The sequence below is a fragment of the Nycticebus coucang genome, chromosome 13, assembly GCF_027406575.1.
Source record: "Nycticebus coucang isolate mNycCou1 chromosome 13, mNycCou1.pri, whole genome shotgun sequence".
NCBI lineage: Eukaryota > Metazoa > Chordata > Mammalia > Primates > Lorisidae > Nycticebus > Nycticebus coucang.
In genome coordinates this window covers 18,733,025-18,760,189 of record NC_069792.1, presented here as the reverse complement: position 1 = coordinate 18,760,189, position 27,165 = coordinate 18,733,025, and the positions used below count along the sequence as shown (strand labels likewise).

Below are 27,165 nucleotides of genomic sequence, written 5' to 3'. Positions count from 1 at the left end.
CAGACAAAAAAATGATATAAAGTACATAATGCACTTCAATACTTTTCAACATACACAAAATACAGAGTAATTGAAACTATGTTACATGGATATTTTACAAAGAAAAAAGTGACTACTATCATGACATTCAGATAAAATTTAACATTAAATTGTGGCTGTTATATGATGTTAAATATGGATATATTCAAAATAATTACTATTTATAGAGCCAATTTGATATTTTACTATTTAAAATAATGGCTAATACGTAAATGGTACTTATAAAAATATTTTTAAGCAAAAGCTATCTTCTCATTTACTTGGTTGGCAGTTACAAAAATACATATTCATCTGAAACTCTAATAAGTTTGCTTCAGGAATTAGATTTTCAAATTCAAATTCCAAAGCATGTTACCCACTTAGTATTCTTGGCTACCAACAGCATATATACTTACGTGGAACTAGGAGAGTTTTGTGCTACAATAATGCAATTTCAGGTAAAAGGCACAGGTGATCAGTAACACGCATCAATAACATACGGTGAGGGTTTTGGGATCAAACCTATCCAACACATCACCAGGCCAGGCCCAATGGCTGTGCCTTGTATAAAGTAAATTCTCAAAAACATTTATTGAATTAATATATGCATGGATGGCATTTCTTCGGTTATTTGTTCCTAAAATTAACTCTCCAAAGCTTTCTATTTCTAGTAGACATATAATTTTAAAATTCAACAATTAAATTCTTAATCAGCCACATCTCAACGTCAAAGCCAGGTCCACTGATGTCAGAATGAATAGCAATCTAGTGTCAGTGATCAAAAGACATTCTACGAGGAATACTTCCTTCACAGTTAGATAGCTCTGATGTCTACAGGACATTCAAGGCATTGGACAACTCCATTTTTCATACCTTTACACAAAAGAAGACATAGGAATATACAATTTTTATATTGTATTATTGCAAAAAACCAAAAAGTAGTAAATAAAATAATATAGATAGACATAGACATCCACACATGTATCTCATTTAGTAGTCTTAGATGACTTGAGATCTCTGATCTCAGTGAGGGAAGCGAGCTATCCTGAGTGAGGCAGGACATCGCAACTGCCAGATGAGGCATGGACCACGCACGCCTCCCATCATGCCCAGGGGCTGCTCCCTGGTAGGAATGTTGAGATAACTATTAATGACAAAGCTTTAAAACAGTAGAAGTTTTCTGAAACCAAAGACTAACCATGATAGCCCTCATGGAATGGCAGCACCTAGGAAGACAGTGGCCAGTATATGTGAAGGGACTGTCCTGGGGCCATTCCCAGCACGAGCCCCTTTTGTAACTTTCCACCACCTGTTCGGCTTCCTGCAGGGTGAGGTTTCCTTGGATTTCATCACCAAAATGTCAAACACTTGACAGAGGAAACAGTATTTTTTGTAATCAAAATTTGGGTTATCTTAAATCATCTCAAAAGCTTTTCCCTAATACTTTAAATAGGACAACTGACAATTCATTCGGCAAATTGGTTAATAGATATATATGTTGATGAAATTACTACTGACTGTGAGAGTGTTGTTAAACTACGATTTAGTAAGACAATTCATATAACGATAAGCCTTTAAAAACAAAACGTATTTTCCAAAAATTCAGAAACAATTTGGTCAAATACTAAAGGTTAGTTTCAATACCACTATAACACAAAGTATAAAAATGACCTTTAAAATAAAATATAAGGTAAAAATGACTTTAAAGTTAAGACTATGCCTTTAAAAATTTCAATATTGTTAACCAGTGTGATGAAAATATTTCAAATTGTATATAAAACCAGCGCATGGTACCCCATGATTGCATTAATGTACACAGCTATGATTTAATAAAAAATTCAATATTATGGCTTTTCATAAAAATAAGTGATTAAAAATATGCCCACTACTCTGCATCCAATCATTCTATATGGGAAAAGATCTACTTGAACTAATGACAGAATATTTTAGTATTTTTAAATGCAAAGGTAATAGCTTCAAATATCTAAGAGTATTTTACTTCAAACCAAATACTTCTCAGTCAATATTTTGTCTGTCAAATGTATAGGAATGGAGGAATGAAAATGGTTGTTTTCTTCAATTCATTAATAAGCCTCCTAGGATTTATTTACTCATTCCTTTTTTGGGATTTTCCCAGTTAGTTTCAAGGCCAACCTCATACATTCTGAGTTTAATGATCACAAAATTTACATTAATGACATCAAAACCAATGTCATTTCACATCATGTATATTAAAGTATCAGAAACAGTTAACATAATTTTAAACTGAACCTTGGTCCTCCAAGAATAGCCAACGAATATGTAAGGAGTCTAAGTCGCCAGCAGAATGTGCTTTACAGAGACAGGAAATAGTATGACACTTTGGATTAGGAAACTGGTTTATAAAATAAAGCTTGCACTATTAATTCAACATTACATATTGAAGGTAAGTAAAACTAGCAGAGAGTTTTTCTCTTTTTACTTTTTTCTTTTTCCTTAAATTGTAATAAAAATAGATGTAAAATTCCAGTCTTCTCAAACTCTTTGCACTTTTAATATTATTAGTATTTTAAATTTTGTAATATTAGAAATTAATATTAGAAAAATTTATAAGATGTGATGGATGCTAAACATGTATCAACTACGAATTCCTAGTTACAAATTATTTTTGAATCAGATCCCATATTAACATCCAAAATGCCTATGAATGACCTTCCCTGTTAGGCGAAGAGAGGCAGCAAAATGAGAACTAGAAGGTCAGGTAGTGGGCTTTAGCCAACAATGAAGATGCACTGAATAGAGACGATAATATAGCATTTAAGTAAACAGATTCTATGAACTCAAGGCCAATTACATGCCCGCTGTCACATGGAGGTACATTATGGTATTGGAAAAATTATTGTTATCCATTCATCGATTAAGTATTTTTTACTATCACCACTGTTTCAGAATTATGGTCAAGTTTTATATAATGTACTATTTACAACTGTCACTTTCAATTAGAAGAATTGCAGCAGTGTCGGGTAACCTCAAAATGTGCATCCGGAATGGTAAAACGTCCAGGAAATCATATGATTTTCATATATTAAAAGCATTTCACACATTTCTGTTCACTTTTGTTTTCAAGTTAAGATGCATAATTTAATGATAACGCATGCCGCATAACTCCAATTTATAAATAATTGGTAATGTTACAAGAGTTCCATATTAACGAAGGAAAGCAGCAGACTATATTAAGAAGGCAGACTTTTCGGATTCAAATTTAAGTTCTCATCAACCATGAGACTTTGTGCAAGTCACAGGGCCATTCTTTGCATTGGTTCCTCAACGCCATAAAATGCATATGATAAAAAAGAGAACCAGGTCACATCCTTGTCATGAGGAATAAGTAAACAGTAACAACAGAATGTGGGTGAAGCCATTGGAGGTATTCTTGGGCACATGGTAATCTCTGAGTGCTAGCTATGATCTTTATTGAAATTACATTGGCTGATGTCAATACGTGTATAAGCAATTACTAACTTTTGAGTATTTAGTCACAAACACTCAGATAAATGAAATACTTAGGTTTAACCCTAAGAATAATGTTAAGCACATTCTATTATATGAAGAGTTGGTCCTTAAAAAATATGTTAATTTATCAATACCACGGTAGCTGACAAATTGCCCTGTGAAATACACAAAGCACTGCTAATTGTTCCAGTGAACCCTTCACACCTCTAATGAGGATTACTGCGTCCAGGATGGTGACAGAAACCGGTGATCACATAGGAAGAGCATTAGTGCATCAGTCATCTGCACTCACAAACCATACATGGAAGGTAATCAAATTGTCAGGACAGGAAAATCACAAAGCACACAGGCCTTCAGCATCACCTGCCAATACTCTGACAGTCAAGGATATATACTTCACACAGATACTTATGTAAAGGTTATACATTCATTAAATTGAAATGTCCAGCTTTTTCTTTGAAAGTTCTAATCTTGGCTTCCTTAGTGTTCATTACACATAAGGACTTACTGCAAAAGTATCAAGTGCTTCTGTGCCCAAAAACAATTATTACCTTAATTAGTAGTATATGAACATCACATACATATATGATGAAATATTGATTGTTGTTATTCAACACCTAACTCCTTATGTTGATGGTTTTTAATAATAGTTTGAAAGCCACCATCAAATTTCAGAAATTAAAATTTAAGAATGGTTTATGTATACTTTAGTTCAGAAAAGCATTTCACATACTAGTCTAAATCCACATAATTATCATAATAAATTTGTTTTAACTGTTTTGAAAATATGGATTTACAATACTGTATTCACTATCCTAAAAACATTATTGTATCAACATGGAAATGATAACATTATGTATACTTTAGAATAAGGATAGAATACACCTGTGGTTCTATAAAATTATTAAGGTCCCCAGTAGTCTTTTTAAAGTACAAATAAAGCTTTACTTTCATATGTTATACACATACTTGATAGAAAAATTCTCAAGAAAGCCTATTCTTTTAAGAATCTGAGATTTCATATCATAGCCTTTATAAAATTAAGAGTTTTAGTTATCTAGGTTAAAGGTTGAGTTTTTAAATGGGCTTATTTTTCTCCTCTGTACCCTGGTCATCCTCCCTGTCCCTCCCTGGTACCCAGGACCACCAAGGGCATAGCACCCAGCCCAAGGAAGCCAGGCCCACTGCAGAGACCAGGGACAGCACAGCGTGGCCAGCACTGTCCACGAGCATAAAGTATACCCAAAGACAGCTGGAAGGAAATTTACCTCAATCACCTCTCTTCCTCTACTCAGAAATAAGCCCTTAAAAGAAGGAGTTAAGTGTGCTTTTCCACCTGACACACATAAATGACTGCCACCGATGCAAGTGGTGTTTGAAGATCTATGCCACCCGGTCTCTACTGTCCTAAATACTTTTTCAGCAGGATTTGCAAAGTGTGGCCAGGTTTCTTCAGTGGCAGGCTTCTTCAAGTGGTACTACGCCCACTTGGGGAAGATGAAAAAAAAAACACAATACAATAATTTTAATGAGCAGAAGGGGAGGCACATTGGTCAATTTTTTTAATCTTTGATATTTTTTCCTGTAAGTTCCAAGGATGGATTGTACCCTAAAGATGAGTATTTGCCATCAATATATAGAGAGGTCAGTCTGTGAAGCTGAAGTGTCTGAGTGAATGAACTATCCATGTCCAGCATAAATATGTGTATCCAAGTACAGACGGAATACCAGTTATTTATACCAGGGTGAAAGAGTTAGAGAAAAAAAATAAAAGTCTTTATCTTCAGCGGAGAAGGTTTAACCAGCCTGCAGTTGGTCTAGTCCAGCACCAAGAAGCTTCTGGCTGCCTGGTTCCTTGAGAATTCTTTTCATTCTTCTCCAGCTGGGGGAGGCGGCTCACACAGCTTGTACAGCCTAGAAAAGGATGGGATTAGTCTGACAGTGGCCCAGGGTGTGCCCATTACATGAGGCGTCTTTACTGGTAGAACAAATACATTGACAACAATTTCTTGGTCTGTGAGTCATGATCACATTGTCTATTTCACTAAAAATAGCACAGGTATTAGCGAACTCCAAAATTTCCACTCCGTGCTTTAAAATCCCTGATGCCTCCCTGCACATCTCAATGGCTAGTGATTAGGCCCCACTGCACTTCTAAAACCTGCTGCTTCTGCTCCGCGGCTGCCAACGCGAGCTGACAGTAGAGTCTATTCTCTAAATTCCAAAAAGTGGTATGATTATGATAATTACCATCATATCTATCCTGATTAGCCTATGCAAGATAGCACCTATCTCAGAGAAGTCTACTGAATTCTGCCTGGTTTTAGAAAGGTACTTCATTTTGTACTACCAGCTTGGTGCAGGCAGTTGGTTGTGGGCAGAGAGGCTGATGTGGCAGATTTCCGAGGCCTGAATCTCAAAGGCACAATTAGCTGCCCTGCCCCACTCACCTGTCTGTGGAATCTCCAGGCGGCTAGAGGCATCCACTTGAACCATGGAGATGCCTGAGAAGGCTTCCCCCGTGTGGGCAAGGTCTAGCTGAGCATACAGCATTAATGCAAAGCTCAGGGGACTTAACTAGGATTACACAATTTCTGTCCCACATTCTCCTGAAAGGTTAAATGCTAACTCCAGAACCAAAATAAATGAGAACATAACAGCTGCCAGACAGGCCTAGTGACCTCAAGGCCACCTGCATTACTCAGAGCGTATCCTGAAAGGAGATTGATCTGCTGACCCAGAGTGGCCGGATAAGACAGAGACTGTTCTCAACAGCGGCCAGGGCCACACGGATCCCCCTGCGGTGCTTAGATTAATGACCTCAAAATACAAGGGGCAGATTCCAACTCTGCACCTTTTAAAAAGCACTACAAACCCAAGGCCAGCTGCAGTGATTCCGTCCCTTTTACAGATAAAATTGAACTCAGCTTATCTGAATTGCTGATCAATTTAGCTTATTATCAATTTCCTCTCCCTTTGACATTTAATCGTATGCTAATTCTAAATCAAAGGAAAAGAATGAGTGAGAGGTACTCTGCAGTTATAAATCTCAGTGAACATGACCCGCTTCCCAGCACGGAAACCCATAGAAGTTACTGCCTTTGGAGGTTTGCAAGGTGTATTTCAAGTATGGAAGGTGGTTTGTGCTCTATATGTTATCACCAAAGAAGAGGTGAATACTGAAATAAAGACATCTCACATCAGAAAAGCTTATTTTATCCTTTCCAGAGAAAAGAATACATAAAATTGACCTGGTGGACTTCAAAGGTTATTCTGCAGTTGAAGAATGTTGTGTTGCCTCAAATTGCATTCCCAAGGCTGGGAGAATAAAATGATCACAAGTTTCTCTTTCCCCTTAATTTCTTTCCACCTTGTTTTCTGCCTAATGAGTGAAAAGGCCCGGTGGCCTTTCTTGTGTAGAATAGAAAAAAGAAGATGAGTGGGGAGTGACCTGCCAGCCCTGTGAGACCTGGCCTGAGCCACTGTATTCTATTACCCTGTTCTGCACGTTTCCACGTAATGTAACGTAACGTAAGGAAAAGCACTCGGTGGCTGAGTCTTTGAACCATCTGCCTTGCAAATTGGAGAAGCAGCAGCTACTCTCTGTGATTGCCGAAATAACAATGCTGGGTGCTGCAGAGCTGGGCAGATTCAGCTTCTTTGAAGCAACTCAGGGTTATTTGAGTTCAGACACATTTGTAATGGAAATTGCACAGCTTTGGGAATTCAGAACAGGCAGAGAAGTTGGGAAGTGAAATGTAATAGGTAAGAGTTGGACGCGCGTTCTGCTCTGAGGCATTTGTTTTTTGGCAGCTAAATTGCTGGGCAGTGAGCACTGGCCTGCCCAACTTTGGGGGCACATTCTCAGTCCCCTCATGCACACCCGTGACCCTGTACAGAAAAGGCTCGTTCTTGGCTCCATGTTCTCTGATTCCTATGGGCTCAGGGAGCCATCTTGGGACTGGTATTTCCAGCTCAAATTCTCTGTAAAGAGCAGAACTTTCAAACTTCATTCCACAGATCATGCCCTTCATCTCGCTGCACAGCAAAAATAAAAGCCGTGTTAAAGAAGACCACAAAGCAAATGCCCTTTTGAGGCTACAGTATCATTAATGCTCTGTTTCGAGGCAATTCTTCCCTCTTACAAATGAGGAAACCAAGTCTCAAGGGGAAAATAAACTAAGTAAGGTGCTATAGCTAGCAGGAGCTGGGCCTGAAAACCAATTTTTTTTTTTTTTTTTATACTTTTAACCATTATAGTATGCTGCCTTCTAATTAAACAAATAAAGAAAATCCAGCTTTTATAGCACAGTAGTTTCAGATTGTGTGATATAATGGAAAATAAGGCCAGTGTACCCCAACTGGCCATCTGACATCTGGAATGGAATGTCTGGTCCTTGAAGAAGACAGGCTCACTGCTCTGCAGGGTCACAGTTCTTCCCACACCTGGTGTGTTGTCTTCACTCTATTCACCCTACATGAAGTACGGGAGAATGTCCTTTGCAACCCCACCTCACATGTTTCATCACAATACACATTCACTTGATTGTCTAGATTTATTTTGTGTTTTTACTCTATTGGGCTGCAAACTCCTTGGGTACATGAAGTGCTTCTCATCCATCTTGACATCCCAATGCCCAAAGCAGCTCCCGACACATCCTTTAGACACAGATGCCACAGGAGTGTGCAAGGTGTTCTGGAGCCAAGGATGTCCAGGAAACATCCCTCCCCCCCACCCCACCCCGAGTGCAGGCTTGAGCCTGTCTCTGCCCAGCACCTCTCTACCTTAGAATTACTGAACTCCAACGCCCTGCTTTCTAGCCCTCTCATGCCTCAAGTTATTATGTTCGTGCTTTCTGTGGTGTGATGATGGCCAGGTCTTACTCCTTGAACTCTGGATCAGCCGTCTCTGCTTCCCTCTGGCTCCTCCAGAGGCTCCCCAGGGCTAAAGCTGCACCATCCTTCTCTGCCGGGCTTCAGACCAGCACATTCACCTGCCCACAAGGCATATCCTCATGCCTGTCCCATGGACCCCAGTCGCAGTAGCACTGAGCTGAGTGCCTCATCTCGGCCCTGTGTGTGCACTTTCCTCTCTGCTTCCTGTCTGCGTGGCCAGAGCCATTAGCCTCTTGATATCCAAGCCAACGATCTGGTAGGCATCCTCCAATCTCCCTTTTGCCTACCCTCCTCCTAACACATCCTCTTATCCTGGTCCTCAGCACTACCATAATCTCCTTTCAAGCTCCTGTGTTCAGTTTTGCTGTCCTCAAAAAGATCCTCCTAATGTTGCCTGGGAAAAATTCTAAAATTCAAATCTTCTAGAGAGAAGGCTGCTTTTTAATGTCTCCCTACTCCTATTGTTTTCAAGTTAAAATCAAAGCTCTTCAGGACTCCTGAAAGTCTTTTCTGACCTGGCCGTTGCCTACATCTCCAGCCTCCCTTCGCATCATTCTTAAGTCACAGTCAACCACCTGTCATCAAGATCTAGGAATAGCCCCCGGAATGTCTTGTGTTCTTGGGGCCTAAGAACTGTTGCATCTGCTGCTCACATGGGACACTAATTACCAGACCGAGGGGTCAGGAGTCTGCCCAGCCTCCCCTCTCCATCTCCACATCGCACTGGACACTGATTACCAGGCCGAGGGGTCAGGAGTCTGCCCAACCTCCCCTCTCCATCTCCACATCGCACTGGACACTGATTACCAGGCCGAGGGGTCAGGAGTCTGCCCAGCCTGCCCTCTCCATCTCCACATCGCACTGGACACTGATTACCAGGCTGAGGGGTCAGAAGTCTGCCCAGTCTGCCCTCTCCATCCTCACACCGCACTGGACACTGATTACCAGGCTGAGGGGTCAGGAGTCTGCCCAGCCTGCCCTCTCCATCCTCACACCACACTGGACACTGATTACCAGGCCATAGGGTCAGGAGTCTGCCCAGCCTGCCCTCTCCATCGCCACATCGCAGTGGACACTGATTACCAGGCCGAGGGGTCAGGAGTCTGCCCAGCCTGCCCTCTCCATCCTCACACCGCTCTGGACACTGACTACCAGGCCGAGGGGTCAGGAGTCTGCCCAGCCTGCCCTCTCCATCCTCACACCGCTCTGGACACTGACTACCAGGCCGAGGGGTCAGGAGTCTGCCCAGCCTGCCCTCTCCATCCTCACACCGCTCTGGACACTGACTACCAGGCTGAAGGGTCAGGAGTCTGCCCAGCCTGCCCTCTCCATCCTCACACCACTCTGGACACTGACTACCAGACCGAGGGGTCAGGAGTCTGCCCAGCCTGCCCTCTCCATCCTCACACCGCTCTGGGCACTGACTACCAGGCCGAGGGGTCAGGAGTCTGGCCAGCCTGCCCTCTCCATCCTCACACCGCTCTGGACACTGACGACCAGGCCGAGGGGTCAGGAGTCTGCCCAGCCTCCCCTCTCCATCCTCACACCGCTCTGGACACTGACTACCAGGCCGAGGGGTCAGGAATCTGCCCAGCCTGCCCTCTCCATCCTCACACCGCTCTGGACACTGATTACCAGGCCGAGGGGTCAGGAGTCTGCCCAGCCTGCCCTCTCCATCCTCACACCGCTCTGGACACTGACTACCAGGCCGAGGGGTCAGGAGTCTGCCCAGCCTCCCCTCTCCATCCTCACACCGCACTGGACACTGATTACCAGGCGGAGGGGTCAGGAGTCTGCCCAGCCTCCCCTCTCCATCCTCACACCGCTCTGGACACTGATTACCAGGCCGAGGGGTCAGGCGTCTGCCCAGCCTGCCCTCTCCATCCTCACACCACACTGGACACTGATTACCAGGCCGAGGGGTCAGGAGTCTGCCCAGCCTCCCCTCTCCATCCTCACACCGCTCTGGACACTGACTACCAGGCCGAGGGGTCAGGAGTCTGCCCAGCCTCCCCTCTCCATCCTCACACCGCTCTGGACACTGACTACCAGGCCGAGGGGTCAGGAGTCTGCCCAGCCTGCCCTCTCCATCCTCACACCGCTCTGGACACTGACTACCAGGCCGAGGGGTCAGGAGTCTGCCCAGCCTGCCCTCTCCATCCTCACACCGCTCTGGACACTGATTACCAGGCGGAGGGGTCAGGAGTCTGCCCAGCCTGCCCTCTCCAACCTCACACCACTCTGGACACTGACTACCAGGCCGAGGGGTCAGGAGTCTGCCCAGCCTGCCCTCTCCATCCTCACACCACACTGGACACTGATTACCAGGCCGAGGGGTCAGGAGTCTGCCCAGCCTCCCCTCTCCATCCTCACACCGCTCTGGACACTGACTACCAGGCCGAGGGGTCAGGAGTCTGCCCAGCCTCCCCTCTCCATCCTCACACCGCTCTGGACACTGACTACCAGGCCGAGGGGTCAGGAGTCTGCCCAGCCTGCCCTCTCCATCCTCACACCGCTCTGGACACTGACTACCAGGCCGAGGGGTCAGGAGTCTGCCCAGCCTGCCCTCTCCATCCTCACACCGCTCTGGACACTGATTACCAGGCGGAGGGGTCAGGAGTCTGCCCAGCCTGCCCTCTCCAACCTCACACCACTCTGGACACTGACTACCAGGCCGAGGGGTCAGGAGTCTGCCCAGCCTGCCCTCTCCATCCTCACACCGCTCTGGACACTGACTACCAGGCCGAGGGGTCAGGAGTCTGCCCAGCCTGCCCTCTCCATCCTCACACCGCTCTGGACACTGATTACCAGGCTGAGGGGTCAGGAGTCTGCCCAGCCTGCCCTCTGCATCCTCACACCGCACTGTGTCCTTTCCCTGTGTTCTCATGATGTTCCGTGCCTATTTCTACCACAGGTCTCATCACACTGTGTAGGCTTCACTCTGTTCAATTGCTGCTCTGTTACACCTCAGTGACCAGGGAGGGGAGATTGTCTTCATCCCCAGCTTTTAACTAGAGGCCTGTCATCTACGGACACAGCAGAAATTCAACATGTTTCTTGAGTGAATTTTTAAAAATAAGGAAGTGGATGCTGAAAGAAAAACTATGGGTTGGGGATTTGGAATAAAATACTATCTTAAGCAGCAACAGCAAATTTTACCTCCGTGAAGATGTTTCCAGAAACATCACTACACCTTTCCCCACAAATGGTTTGCCCTTTACAGCCAAACGTGTTCTTCAGTTCACTGTATTTGGGGCAGGAGTCAGGGTCCCGGGGGGAAGGTTCCTGTTTCCTCTCTCCTCCTCCTCAGCACCCTCTCTGCATCCTCCAGAGTGTTACTCTCTGCCTTTTCTTGTAATTATGTTTCCCTCACCCCAGCTCTTTAACTGGAAGCTCCTTGAGGGCCATCTCAGGTTTATATTCTCCACAGGGCACAGCAGCACACTTTGCATTCTTAGGTCCCCAATAAATATTTGTACAATGAATTAAGGAATTAATACGATACAACATTTTCAAAATTGCTCTTGATATTTCTCTCAGGGCTATTGCTCCCTTGTAAAATCAAGTTTATAGCTGGCTCTTGCGTTTCATTTCAAGTGTTTTCAACATAACCCCATTTTCAAAAAAGCGAGCTCATCCATTTCTCTGCTTGCGTTCAGCTTGCATATTGGTTTATCGACCAGGGTGCTGAAGTCTCCCCCTAACATCACTGTTTATTAGTGTCTATAAGCTCTAGCGAAGAACACCTGAGCCATTATCTTGTTTTCTTATTGGAATTTTAACACTTCAGCGGGTCTATTACCCAAACATACCATGTCTCCTGATGTGCTGAAGAGAGAATGTTTATGTAAAATGAATCTTTAGCACTAGAAAGTCTTAAAGTCTGATCTAGTCAACTCTGCGAGATGACTTTGACAAAATGTGAGGACGAAATAGAGCTACAAGTCAGCACACAAATAAATGCAATTAGAAGATGAGCAGTCCATCCAGTTCCAGGAGGAAAATATGTTTTCCTTTTGGAAAGCACTTTCACTGCCCATGTGGTTTTTCAGAATGAAATATAACAACTTCATAAAAGCTGCAGCCCTCCTTCTCACCCTGGTGACTGCTTTGTAAACAGAAGCACACAGAGTTTGCCTGTTACAGTGTTTGGAGGAGCCTACCTTTTGTTAAAATGCAAATGCATAAAAGCAATCAAATGTAAAAGAAATTGTTTAGTTCCACTGCACTTCAAGATACATGACTGCCTACCTTAACTACCAGAGAACTCAAACTGAAAATGCTTCTCTGATGGCTGTTAGCTGTGTTCATTTATATTATAGGTAGGCTGGAGTCCCTACGATGATATTGAACTGTGAATGTATGTCTAACAAACACAAATCTCATTTGCTTATTTATTCACTCACACATTCTCGAAATCAGTTCAGATATTTGATGTTTACTATGTAGCCACTACGATGAGCAATGATTAAAATTTAAAAAAAAGTTCTCTGCGTCCAGAGAACTCATAATCCAGTTGGGCAATTAAATGTGCAACAATATATCACCACACAATATGATAAAAGCTGTATATGAAAATACAAGATGGTAAGTGAGTACAAAGGGGACAGAAATCCAAGCAAGATTCCAGAGAGAAAAGTTAGGAGTTACAGTTAAGTAGGAATTTTCCAGACGGACACAGATGGGAAAGGCAATCTCACCGGAGGCAACAGAACGTGCCTTCAGATAGTATAAATGGAGATGGTATTTAGGTAGTTTGGCAAAAGCTAGGTGACAAATTTTAGCTGTACCTGTGTGGACTTTTGTTTTTTAATTCATGATGGAACTTGCAAGATGGAATAATATCCTTTGATTTCTGAGAACATTCATGCCTAATCACACCTAGCCATTTGGTGTTCCATGGGCAATCTCCACCACAACACTCGGTAGGACCTTGGCACATTCTGTATCCGCTGTGAGGGACACTGCCTGGAAATGCTGGCGAGTCCTTTGGGAGAAGGCAGAGCCAGGGACACGCTTACCTTGGAGCAGACTGAGGAGTCCGGTCTCTGACTCCCAAGTTCTTTGCTGTGTTCTGAACTCTGGCTCCCTGAAAGTCAGGAAAATCACATTTACCCCTACAAGGTATTAGCAATGATTTAACATACCATTAATATCTGAAAGTGGAATACTTGTTTCAGCAATGTTATCCATCCAGACACTGGATGAAGAAGACAGAAATTACCATCTGAGCATTTTCAAAATTAACATTTTTAGCAATTGAAATGTGCTGGTATGTTGTTTCCAAAGATTAACACTTATTTCTGTAGCCACTTAAATAGTTCAACCTAAGTTTAAGTAACAGCCTCCTGTTCTCTATCTCATCTGTATCTTTAATCCTAGAAGCAATCAATACTGGAGATGCTGAAAAGGGAAAACCAGCAGGCTATAAACACCTCCCCGGTGCCACCACCTTCCTGAAACAGAAATCAAAGTTCTAGCGCATTCATACACCTGTTTTTTCCTACCTGGATAGACAGTTAGTACTTATCAAGAAAATATTTTCTTAAATAGTTCTTTTTTTTTTTTGAGACAGAGTCTCACTCTGTCACCCTGGGTAGAGACTTATAAAACCACAGCTCACAGCAACCTCAAACTCTTGGGCTCAAGCAATCCTCTTGCCTCAGCCTCCCAGGTAGCTGGGACCACGGGTACCCTCCACCATGGCCCAGCTAGTTTTTCTATTTTTAGGAGAGTTGATGAGACTCTGTCTCTAGGAAATACATAAATAAACAAGCAATCCCTCTTGCTCAGGCTGGTCTCCACCTCCTGAGCTCCAGCAAGCCAGAGTGCCAGGTGTGAGCCACTGTAGCCAGCCTTCTTAGTTTTAAAGCAGTGCCCGGACAAGGCATATTAGTGTGGATCACTGAGATCTAAGAATGTCGCCTCCGAGTTTATAGTACAGATGATCTACTTTAGCAATGAAAAAAGTCTTTGCAATTTGTAAAGTTCAAGAAGAAGCTGTTCAGTTCCTCGTGGAAACAAATTACCTACTACACTGAACCAAAAACCAAGGGTTTGGGCTGGGAACAGGTTAAGAAAGAGTTGTTAAAAAACCTCTCAAACTTTATTCCCAGCTACTGAATTCTGAATTAAGAAAATGGAAGAAAGGCGGGGGGTGGGAGGAGTGGAACCCAACCAAGAATATATTCTCTCAAAATATTAAGGAGTGAAAACCGTTTGTGTGGACGGGCTGAGGCAGGGAGTTCTCTCAGTTACTTGTTCAACGTCAGCTCGGATCAAACACCTTGTTCTGCTTCTCCTCCCTTCTAAGTTTTAAAAATCAACATTATTTTGAAGTGATTTTAGACATAAAAATCTAAAGCTGTAAAAAGAGCTTTAGAAAAGCTGTAAAAAGAGCTTACATACCCCACCTGGCTCCCCCCCACTGTTTCATATTTATTTATATATTTTTTCATTCATTTGTTTATTTATTTATTTCCTGGAGACAGAGTCTCGCTCTGTTGCCCAGGCCAGCGTGCTGTGGCATCAGCCTACCAAGTAACTACAAAGGATCTAGTATCCTTCTCTTCTGCCTTTTATCTTTCACTCAAACTCAAGAAGCGAGTTAAAATAACTCTATGAAGTACATACATTAAATCTGTGCATGAAAACAACACTGCAGTTACAAATGAGAACAATAAATCATCCCCAAAGCTTCCTGAAAAAGAAACTAAAAATCTTAATTTGGTCATTATATTATCCGTTATCTATTGTTCAACCTCAATGTGGTAAATATATAAAATGCAATCAGTGTAACCTGGCTTATTGTACCCTCAATGAATCCCCAACAATAAAAAAAAAAAAAATTAAATTAAAAAAAATAACAGGTAATTCAAATTCGAAGTAATTCACATTCAATAATGTAATAATTTAAACACTTCAAGATAGATTCAAGATGACCTAATATTTCTAACTGAATAGCTAATCCTTCGGTGTCAGAAGAGCTGAGTTTAAATGGGTAACTTTCTCTGTGGTTGAAAGGCAAAAAAGACAGAGGCTAGGAGTGAGCTCTTGACTCAGCATTGCATTCCCACTGATGACAAGTGGGGAAGAGCTGGATCCAGCCCCTAAGCCCACTGCCTGCCACTGCTGAGTACTAGAAAGAGGATCTGTGTCGTACAGAATGTCACGGAAATCTCAGCTGTCCCCCAGTCAGCGCCGTGTCTCTAAAGGAGGCCCCAGGCTTGTGACCGTTCACAGAGAAGTTTCCAATCGCTTCTTTCCCTCTCACAGCCGCCTGGGACATCACAGCTGGGGGTAGAGGAATAAGCAAGAGAGGAAAAAAGCCGCCTATTCCACATGTATTTACTTTTAAAAAAATGAGAGGAAGAAGGAGTGATAAATACTGCGGGGAAAAGTACAGTTTAGAACTCAACAAGAGTTTTATAAGGAACTGCGTCACTCTTAAGTCTTTTATTCCATCACACTTTTCATTTGTGTATCTATCAACATAAATATATAATGTTTCAAAGAATTTTACCCCAGTCAAATGAATCATTAGGGCCTATAGAATATCAATTGTGCTTTACATCTATTTTCTCTGTATTTCAGTATTAAGCTAAAGGTTTTAGATATAATTATGATTACTCAAGTTCATACAGTAGAAATGTATATGTAACCAACTCATGATTATCTCTTTAATGGAATATTGTAAAAAAAAAAGGTTAATTCCAGTCTCTTTTTTTTTTGCCATAAATTATATAGTTTGAAATGGTTCTTCCAAATCTGTCTGCAAACTCACTCTAATAGCAATATGGTAAAAAAGAAAGGTAGTTAGTCTTTCTGTATGTTTAGCAATCCATATCTCAACTCTGACATGGATAATTGTAAGTTTATCTTCCATCGACTTTTTAAAACCGAACTTGTAAATCTACCCCCTAAAAATACTTCCTAAACCTGCCGGCAATTCGCACCTGTGTTTGCCCTTTGCCAGCTGGACTACAGTATGTCCCATGCTTCTGGCAGATCTAACCTTTACTCAGAAAATCCCTGTGGGATCTTCTATGGTCTTGGTTTTCCATCTTCAGCTCCTGGGTCCTAACCAGAACACTAATGCCCATGCATGCCCTGTGTGTGATCTCTGTGTTGCAGATGCCAGGGTGGTGTTGCCAGCTCGCCGGTTCCTTTTTTTCATTGGCTTTGCTGATATTCTGTAGTATAATCTTGGGAGCAAGCCCAAAGGATTTATGTGTTTGCCTGGGAGTTAGGCAGTGAGTCTTTAACAATAAACAAAGCAGTCATAATTACAAAAGCCTGTCTTAAAAATTAAATCACTCACGATCACGGGGCAACTCAAACCAAATCAGCAAGGAGAGAGATTTATTACATCCATTTTCTGTGGTATCCCACAGAAAAGGTGGTAGAAAAACATAAAATTGATGTCCCTCAATTTCTTTTGCTTTTCCCAAAGTTAAGTGTCTTTTCTACTAGATGAAGTACATTTTCCTAATCAGTAAATTAGAGGCTTAGTGCATTTTTGCTGTTTTTTTTTTTTGAAGTAGAATTTTAAGGATTGAAAATTAAAATACCATACTGAAAATACTACTGGGTCACTGTACAGAAAGTTCATTCAATTTATAAAAGACTATATCCTCACCTGGAAGTACTCCAGTGACCTAAAGACGGTCCCAAGACTGCTATTCATTCTCCAAAGGAAAAGCTAAGAGCTTCATCTCGGGAGTAAAGTAACACACTGCAAGACCTTTGTAGGTCACCAGAGCACGGACGGGCCTCGTTCCTCCTTGCACCTGTCTCTTCCCAAACCTACTCTTCCGGTCTTACTTCATCATCTACGATTCCTGGAAACTGCCATCCGTCCTCTGACCTTATTCCTTAGCTAAGTCCCAAGTCTACTTTTATCCCATTGTACTTGGACAATTCTTCCTCTTTTAAGTTACTGCTTAAACCAGTGGTTCTCAACCTTCCTAAGGCTGCAACCCTCTAATACAGTTCCTCATGTTGCGGTGACCCCCAACCATAAAATTATTTTCGTTGCTACTATATGAAGTATATATTACTATATGAAATAGCAACGAAAATAATTTTATGGTTGGGGGTCACCGCAACATGAGGAACTGTATTAGAGGGTCGCGGCATTAGGAAGGTTGAGAACCACTGGCTTAAACATTCCTGTTCCCAGGCTGTCTGAGATTTCTGGAAAAACCTCCTAAGTGGCTTCCTTGTCTTCTCCCTGGTAGCGTTTCTCATTCATGACTTACCCTCTGAGCCTGGTAAAGTACCTTTCACACCTAAGCACCTGTCAAACATCTGACACGTGAACAAAGGAAACTTCAAGTCCAAGTGCTATAAAACATCCCCCTACAACATGCATGAGACTTACTTGCTTCCGCATCACGTCGGTAGCCTGCATAATGTATCGGGGAGGCAATCCGTGGCTTCTGGCCAGAATGATAGCTTGCTCCAGTGTCACGCTTAGGGTACACCTGTGGGCCAAGGCAAAGGCAGGTCAGACCCCACTATTCCTGAGAAGCTCTTGGAGACTGTTTGGATTACAAATTTCAAAATTAGAAAGTGTCAGCCAAAATCAAAGTGAATGGACAATGAACCACTGGTTTTTCCACAAAAAACACTTGTTTTAGATTATAGAGGTATATCCCTGGGGCCATAGATCAAATATTTATTTATTTTTGTTTTCCATTTTTTTTTTAAATTTCAGATTTATATAAGGGTGCAAATGTATCAATATTAAAATGTATTGATACATTTTAATCAATAACAGATTTATGTGCAAATGTATCAATATTAAAATGTATCGATACATTTTAATACAATAACAGATTTATGTGCAAATGTATCAATATTAAAATGTATCGATACATTTTAATACAATAACAGATTTATGTGCAAATGTATCAATACATTTTAATCAATAACAGATTTATATAAGGGTGCAAACAATTAGCTTACAATGTTTGCATTTGTTAGGCAAAGTCCCTGTTATAGCTGTGTCTCACTTCCAGGAGGTGAAAACAAAACCATAATGAACCATGTTTATAAGAACACCTACTCGTGGAAAATCAAATTTTAACAAATTTGATGGCTCAACATTATTCTTTATTGATACTTCATGCAATTTAGAAGAAATGACTTTGTAATATTTATCATTCATTTCTACACATTGATAGTTCATAGATGTATGCTGATTGATGCACTAATATCCTAGAAAAATAAACAGTGAAATTACTATTCACTATGGTCCAAATTGATTTTAAAGAATGTGTTCCTTGGCTGGGCACCATGACTCATGCCTGTAATCCTGGTACTTTGGGAGGCCAAGGTGAGAGGATTGCATGAGGTCAGGAGTTCAAGGCAGCAGTGACCTTACCACTGCACTCCAGCCTTAGCAGCAGAGTGAGACCCATCTCTTGAAAAAAAAAAAAGTTTCTGGGATTCAATCTAAAAGTCTGTTGGTAAATGTTTCAAAGGAACTTGTAACTATTTATACAGGAAAGTGGTACCCAGAGCAATCCCTGAGAAGAGTTCTAACCAGAATTTAGGGATTGGTGAGTCTTTGTTCTTTTCCTTCTATTTAAGGCATTTCTTTTTACCTCTATAGCAGCCCTTAAAGCCTATGTTTGTTAATTTTTAAGGTGTTGATCTTTGAATTATTTTCTTAAGGTTACCTTTTGTATATATTTCATAGATAAGCTCACTTATTTCAGATGCTTTTCCTAAAATGTATGTTAGTGGATTTTGTTTTCCTTTTTTTAAAATTCACTGCTATTTTGATTAGTCTTTTCTCTCTATTTATCTCACTGTGCTTTGGTCTTTTACTCATGTATTTTTCTAGATTTGTCTAGTATTTTTTCCTACAAATGACAGTAAGTCCTACAACACAGTTGCCTCTCTGTGAGGAATAACTAACTCATTATCCTTGGTTATGAGGCTGTAACACAGGAGTCTAATCTTTGGAACGTTTGATACTGATGAATTAAGAAAAAGGGAAGAAAGATTTAAAACGTAATTTGTCATATTAGAAAAAAATTGGACAACATGCAGCTGTATTATACACAATTATATTCTAAGAAGAAACATGTTAAATTCCATTGGCTGCTAAATGACTTCAGAATCAGCTTCCTCATTACCATTACAGAGAATTCTTTTAAAAGCATTAACACATGTTCAGATGGGCTGAAGTTTTAGAATTCGCATCTGGTTGTACAGGATGTTCACAAATATTGAGTGCATGAGTCTAGTAACAATGTGTGTTGTTTGACACGCCCGTGCATATGGCTGCTGGGAAACAATCCCTGCCAGGGAGGGCCAAGCAGCGTAATTGACAGTTCACGTTTAAAAAAATCAATTTTCTACAAAACATTTAATTGCCAGCTTACTCAACAGACCATAACCTGGCTCTCCTCCTTAAGGTCGCCTCTATTCCAATTTTAAATCTTTTATCGATCCTAACATTTTAATCAATAACACTCATTACACCAGCTGAATGAAGCTAAGGGGAACAAAATCTTTATCTTTTTCTAATCATGCTGAAATATGTCTGTGCTTTCCTGATCGAGTATGTCTTGCTTTGTTTCTTGCTTACTTTATCTATAACACACATACGCTGCAAAGGGTTTTTCAACATGCAGCCTATAATTTTTATTCATTTTATTTATTTATTTTGAGACAGTCTCTCTCTCTCTCTGTCTCTCTGTCTCTCTCTCGCTAGCACACTGGAGGAGAGTGCCGTGGCATCATAGCTCACAGCAACCTCAAACTCTTGGGCTTGAGCGATCCTCTTGCCTCAGTAGCTGGGCTACAGGTATGTGCCACAATATCCAGCTAATTTTTCTATTTTTAGTAGAGACGGGGTCGCGCTCTTGCTCAGGCTGGTCTTGAACTCCTGAGCTTAAGCGATCCACCCACCTGGGCCTCCCAGAGTGCTAGGATTACAGGTGTGAGCCACTGCTCCTGGCCTTTATTCATTGTCTTAATCATTTTAAACTGATTTCTTTCTTCCTACCTCAAGTGGTAATAAAACAATAGTAAGGCAAATTATCTGCTCTCAGAGACTTTTAAAGGATTTTACTGTGATGAGGAAATCAATGTGCCCAGTAACATGCTCTTTTATAGGGTTCCTCAAAGTGTCTCCTCTTTGGAATCACTCGCATGTCACCTAACAGAAAAATCTACCTTCAAATGCATATGCATATATATTTTTCCCCGGCATACCAAAAAGTATATATATTAAAGAGAAAGATGGTTGCACCTGTATTTGTCTTTTCCTACTCCACACTGTATATGTTCTAGTTAGGTCCCAAGGTTACTTGGAAGTTTTGAAAAGTGACAAATGTAAAAAGACATAATCATATAAATGTGGGAAATATGGCCTGTGTTTGATTCATGGTTGACAAATTCAACTGAGGCTTTGTATTTCTCCTCACAGCATCACAGAATTCCATTATCCTAAATTAATAATGTGACAAAAAGTCTAGCACTAAGGCCACAACTTTTCTGTCAATATACCATTATTTGCCTCCCAGCTTTTATCTTCTCTCAACTATCTCAATCTGAGTGTCAAGTGGAAAAACCCAGCATTTGCAAGAAGTGTTTTGATGCTGTCATTCCAGAAAGTGGCACAATTCTTAACAGAGGAAATGGCCTGAAAAAGGATAAAAGTGTTTTCTGTCTCTTTTAACCTCCCACCCAACCCTTTTTGATAACTAAAACCTGTATCCCTGCCCCAAGCCAGTTATCAGAGGGGCAGGAGAGGGCTCAACAGAATTCAGACAGAAGTCACTAGACTATTTTTTGAGGTGAAACGAGACTGATCAGAACCATTAACTACAATTACATAGCAACAGCCTAAAGCTGAAAACCTCCCCTTTAAAAGCTCTGGATTTCTGCTCATAGTTAAGATGATGGCACTTTAAGATGAGAGTCTTCATCTTCCTCTTTATCTGCCGAATTAATAAATCTCCTTCTCCTCCTCAAACCACTTGTCCTAGTTCTTCTGATGTGGTCTTGGGGACGTGTGCTAGACTTTCTTTAACATAAGATTTTTCAATGGTGCAAAAATGTATACTCAGAGTCAGGTTTTACAATAGCTCATTTGATTTTGTAGGTGTTTTCTCATTACCAGAGACATTGATATGCCAAATCTGGGCACAAAAATGAAAAGGAACATATTAAAGCCCCCCAATTCTCATTCAAGATGGTTTCTTGCCTGACACCCCAATTTCCTTTCTAGCATTATCTCTGTTTTCACATCAGACAGTTAATTAAAATTTAAATAAATTTATATTTTTACCCCATCTGGAAAATTCAGGCCTTCAGTTTTTCAGCTCTTTCTACCTGCAACATCATTAAAAAATTCGCACAACTCTCATAAAAATAAAAATAATATAATAAATAAAAATAATAAAAGTCATAAAAATAATATAATAAATAACACTGAGTAGTATTTGTCTTTCCAAAAAAAAAAAATATGTATAACATATCCATGGAAGAAAGTAGTTCCATAATTTTAGTAGAAAGATATTCCCAGTCATGGCTCTGCTTAGGGGATATTTTGAAGACGCGTACTTGATGGGGTGGCAAAATTATACAGAGATTGTTAATTTCACCATAGAAAGCAAAAGGAAAACGTCACTAAATCTGTGCCTACAGTTAATAAATCTTCTTGATGTATGTCATGCTGATAATAGATCCCCAAAAGACTCAGATATTTAGCATGGTTTTAATATGATAAATGTAACCTATAACTAATGAGTCCAATTTAATTCAAAAGACAGTTTGATTTAGCAATGCTATGGAAGAAACCCCTTTTCTATTCATTCATTAATTCACTTGCCAAATGTTTTTTGAGTGGCTACTCTGTATTTACAAGTACCACAACAAGCTGGCAGGAGTGGATTTACCCTTCATCTACAAAAGCTTGATTTTCGGGGCTCCTCACTTACACGGATCCCTTTCAAAGTTCTGGAGTGGCCCTAGCAGTGTGTTCTCACAGTCACGTGCTTTTACCAATTTGCAAAAGCAAAACCTTTTAACTGCAAATGGTTCTGGCTGCTGCCTTCTTCACATGTAAGTTTCCTTCTGTCGTGTTGGGTACTATTCAAATGGCTGTGGTTATTTCTGAAACTGAGCTAAAGAAAGTTGAATTAGGGATGCATTCAGGCTGGGACCTATTTATATGGTTTTCATAGTTACTTCCATTTATAGTTAGTTTACTGGAGTGTCCTTGGGTAGATGGCTTCCAGAGTATTCCTACAGCCCGATGTTGAAAAAGAGGGATAGGCACTTGCTGCGTGAAGATCACAATTACACATTGAACTTTACCTTATAAATGCAAACAAAGTTACTTAATTGTGGGTACCCTCATATTAATCCAAAATAAATAAAAAATTAAAGAAAAAGAGGTGCAGGGCCAGATATAATGATATAATAAATATGCCCATATCTTTACCCTGGGCTGAAAGTGCAAGTGTGCTAGAGAAACAAGGTTGGAAATGCACACAGTCAGAAGCTACTTGGTGGAATATTCCTCCAAACCTTATGGTTCACATGTTATAGACAGAGAGGTTTTTCGGTATTTACAAACAATTTGAAAATTTACAAGATGTTAGCAATAATACATTCTGATGTTGAAAGGATTTTTTCTAAGCTCTCGATAACTTAAATTTGATCAACCATGCTGGAGAGAAGACAACAATTTTTCTCCTCTCTTTATAGAAAATTATATTACAAAGTTGTTGTAATTGGAAAAAGCAATCAAAAAGTATTACCAAAAATTGTGAGGGAAAAATACAGAAATTGGGTCAGACAATAACTTAATAAAATATTTTTCTAGATTTTTTTAATGCGTGTGATATTTATAAACATTATAAATTTTGTAATTTATTTTTTCTTACATTCTGAATAAACACTAACTTCCATTTCTATTTTGCTTTGCAATTTGCTATTCTTTTTCATAAAGATGGCACTTAACTTTGGACCCCAACATCTCTATCACTATGGTGTGTTGGGAATGCAACAGTGAACAAAGCCATGTTCCAAGTCCTTTGATGACCCAATTTTAGTGAGAGGAAAGAGAAAATAAAGCAGCAAATATATAACATCATGTGGGAATAAGTTATCCGGAAACATAAATTTTGCAGCAGAATGCAAAGTGGAATGGTACTAATAGAGTGTGGACTGGCAGAGCGAGATGCTGTTTTGTGGAAGACCATTTCAGGAAGAGGAAGTGCAAAGGCCCAGAGGTTGATGCTTTTTCCTGCTCACAAACAAATGTGGAGCCCAATATGCTGGTGCACACAGAGGAGAAGAAGATGACTTTGGGAAAACAGCCTGGTCTCAAATAGGCAGGGCTTTGGGAGTCAGAGTTTATGAACCCTTGGGGTTCTTAGTTACTTTTTTCGTTGACACAGAAATTTTCAATATTTCCATTATATGATACCAAAGAACAATTTGTGAAGCAAATTATTAAAGGGGTTTTACTAAGTGCACAACCCTAATGGCTTATCATTACTGTATTCAAAGCATCTTCTGTTGTTTTCCAATGACAACCTTTGCAAAAGCAAACTCTTCATCTGATGCTTCCAGTTTTTTGTTTTTGTTTTTTTTTTGCAGTTTGTGGCCAGCGCTGGGTTTGAACCCACCACCTCTGGCATATGGGGCCGGTGCCCTACTCCTTTGAGCCACAGGTGCCGCCCTGATGCTTCCACTTTTCAATGAACTCCTTTCCCATTTTCCACCACATCTCTCAGTGCCTTACTTACCTACCCAACCCAGAACTTCTCTCTGCTTTATTCAGCACCTTGGTACCACTGCACAAACCTCTCCTCAGATCTGGAGCATGTGTCCAGTTCAATTTCTAATAGAAAGTAGAATTTCTATTTCTGCTTTCAGAATATCATGGAACCTCATTCTGAATGTAGAGTTCAGAGTTTAACTGCAGATGAGGCACTACGGTTGGTTTGAGGACCGTCCCATGGAGTTTGAACTGGGCTGCTTCCACTGTCTCAGCCTTTACTGCCTCCTCTGTGAAATAAAAAAAACAGCCATGCTGACCTAATGAAGTGTTCCAAGAATTACCTGAAGCCATGTGTGTGATCGTTCAGCCATGCCTTGTACTCCCATTTCCATCTCTTTGCTACCAAGTTCACACCATGTTTAGAGGGGCTTCCTTGTCATGAGCAACACATTATTTGGAAAAATCTGAGGAACGTGAGTTTTGTAGATTCCCAATTGTTCAAATCCATCATATTTTGCTATTGAAAGAATTTATACTTTATACTCCTTTTTATTTTGAAGAGTGCTCATTAAAGTAACTTTGGGGAAATTCTGATAAGATTATGATAATTATATGAAGCTAATGACAAACTTTCACGTACCACTCTTTTATAAGATGGGGTTCAATTAAAGTAGAGTGATTATAACAAAGATATATGTACCAGAATGTTTATTGCAGCCCAATTCATAATTGTTAAGTCATGTAAGAAGCTCAAGTGCCCAGCGACCCATGAATGGATCAATAAATTGGGGTATATGTACACCATGGAATATTATGCAGCCTTAAAGAAAGATGGAGACTTTACCTCTTACATGTTTACATGGATGGAGCTGGAACATATTCTTCTTAGAAAAGTATCTCAAGAATGGAAGAAAAAGTATCCAATGTACTCAGTCTTACTATGAAATCAATTTATAGCTTTCTTATGAAAGCTATAACCCAATTATAGCCCAAGAAGAAGGGGAAAAGGGAGAGGGAAGGATGAGTGGAGGGAGAGTAATTGGTGGGACCACACCTACGGTGCATCTTACAAGGGTACATGTGAAATTTACTAGGTGTAGAATATAAATGTCTTAACACAATAACTAAGAAAATGCCGTGAAGGCTATGTTAACCAGTGTGATAAAAACAGTTGAAATTGTATATAAAACCAGCACATTGTACCCCATGATTGCATTAATGTACACAGCTATGATTAAAAAAAAAAAAAAAAAAGTAGAGTCCATTTGACTAAAATTTGGTCCTTGTTGAAAAAATTCTTTGTGATTTTTATTTCTAGTATTGGTCCCAACTGATTCCCAACATTAGATCTTGACTTTATGAGGTCTGACAATTAAGTTCATGAACGTGCCACCGTGAGCTTGCATTGGCAGCACTGTACAGACAGCTCAGTAAGGTTTCATAACCTTGGTATATCAGTATCTCACCAGTTGTGTTCATGTCGACGTGTGACAGTGTTTTGCTGAGTGGTGTTCATTATCGTTGTTTTTGTGTGCTGTTGTGAGAACATCAGAAGTTGAATTTCAACAATAAACAAACATTACATTTCTTGTTAAACTTAGTGAGAATGGAAGTGAAATCAGGGACATGTTAGTGCAAGTTTATGGAGATACTGGCATAAAAAAAATGGCGATTTACAAAGGGATTAAATGTTTTTTGAGAAGAGAGAAAATGTCACTGATAAAGAGAGGTCAGGGATGCCAGTAACAAGCAGAACTGACAAAAACATTGCAAAAATTTGTTGATTGGCATCAAAATCATTGAGTGACTAAGCCAAGTAAACATCGATTGAGAAGGAGTTAGAAAAATCTTAGCTGAAAATCTTTGCATGAGCAATGTATGTGCATAAATAGTCCCAAAGGAATTCACCGATGAACAAAAGCAAAGAAGACCTGAAGTTTGCCAAGACGTCTTAGAAAGGCAAGATGATGTTTTGGGCCATGTTATCACTGGTGATGAAACATGGGTGTACCAATACAACACTGAAACAAAGCGTTGAAGTGCACAAGGGGAGTCAGCCAATTCTCCAAGACAGAAAATGTTCTGTTAGTCCAAATTTAGCAAAACAATGTTGCTAACCTTTTTTGGTATCAGAGGAATTGTTCATTATGAATTTGTACTAGCTGGAAAACAGTTAATCAAGTTTGTTATTTGGAAGTGCTTAAATGGCTGTTTGAAAAAGTTACACGAAAACAACCTGAACTTTTTGCAAACAACTTTTTGTCTCCCTAATCACCAATATAATCTCTTCATATTACATGAAGCTAATGACAAACTTTCATGTACCACTCTTTTATGACAGGGTTCAATTAAAGTAGAGTGATTATAACAAAGATATATGTACCAGAATGTTTATTGCAGCCCAATTCATAATTGTTAAGTCATGTAAGAAGCTCAAGTGCCCATCGACACATGAATGGATCAATAAATTACTTTTTTCTTTACATGAAGATAAAGGAACTATTGAAAGGAAGATATTTGATGACATTCAGGACATCAAGTGTCATACGACAATAGCTCTGATGGCCATTCCAGAAAAACAGTTCCAAAATTGCTTTGAAGGGTAGACTAGGCACTGGCTTTGGTGCACAATTTCCCAAGCAGAGTCCTTCAAAGGCAACCAAAGTGCTGTTCTGCAATGAGGTATGTACACTTCGTCTAGGAAGAATTTGTGAACTTAATTGTCAGAGATCGTATATGTCATATTGTAGAACTAGGGGTCAGGAAAGCATGTGACATGGCCTTCTCTTTGGCAATCCTAGTTCTACGGAGGTACAACAGGATCAAGATCCAAACGTCTTGTTCCCAGGCTTAGTTTCCCAAATTGGCTCCCCTGCACGACATTGTACGGCAACCACTTTTAACTCATCTCCATTACACGCTTTTCAGCTGTTCACTTTTATAGACTTTAATTTTCACCCCAAGTGGATTTGTTTACATGTTAATTCTCCCCTTTGATTCATAAC

General features: G+C 40.4%; 1 protein-coding gene across 4 annotated transcripts in view; it reads right to left on the bottom strand.

The window, feature by feature from the left end:
- Positions 1-5,033: 5,033 nt before the first annotated feature.
- PREX2 (phosphatidylinositol-3,4,5-trisphosphate dependent Rac exchange factor 2) overlaps positions 5,034-27,165 on the bottom strand; it is a 299,369-nt gene continuing 277,237 nt past the window's right edge. For all 4 annotated transcript variants that reach the window (XM_053558919.1, XM_053558921.1, XM_053558920.1 and 1 more), the window contains 3 exons: positions 17,789-17,891; positions 13,428-13,495; positions 5,034-5,424 (listed from right to left, as the gene is read on the bottom strand). In XM_053558919.1, coding sequence (XP_053414894.1) covers positions 5,379-5,424; positions 13,428-13,495; positions 17,789-17,891 — 217 coding nt within the window. In that variant the 3' untranslated portion in view covers positions 5,034-5,378. The remainder of the gene's footprint in view (positions 5,425-13,427; positions 13,496-17,788; positions 17,892-27,165) is intronic.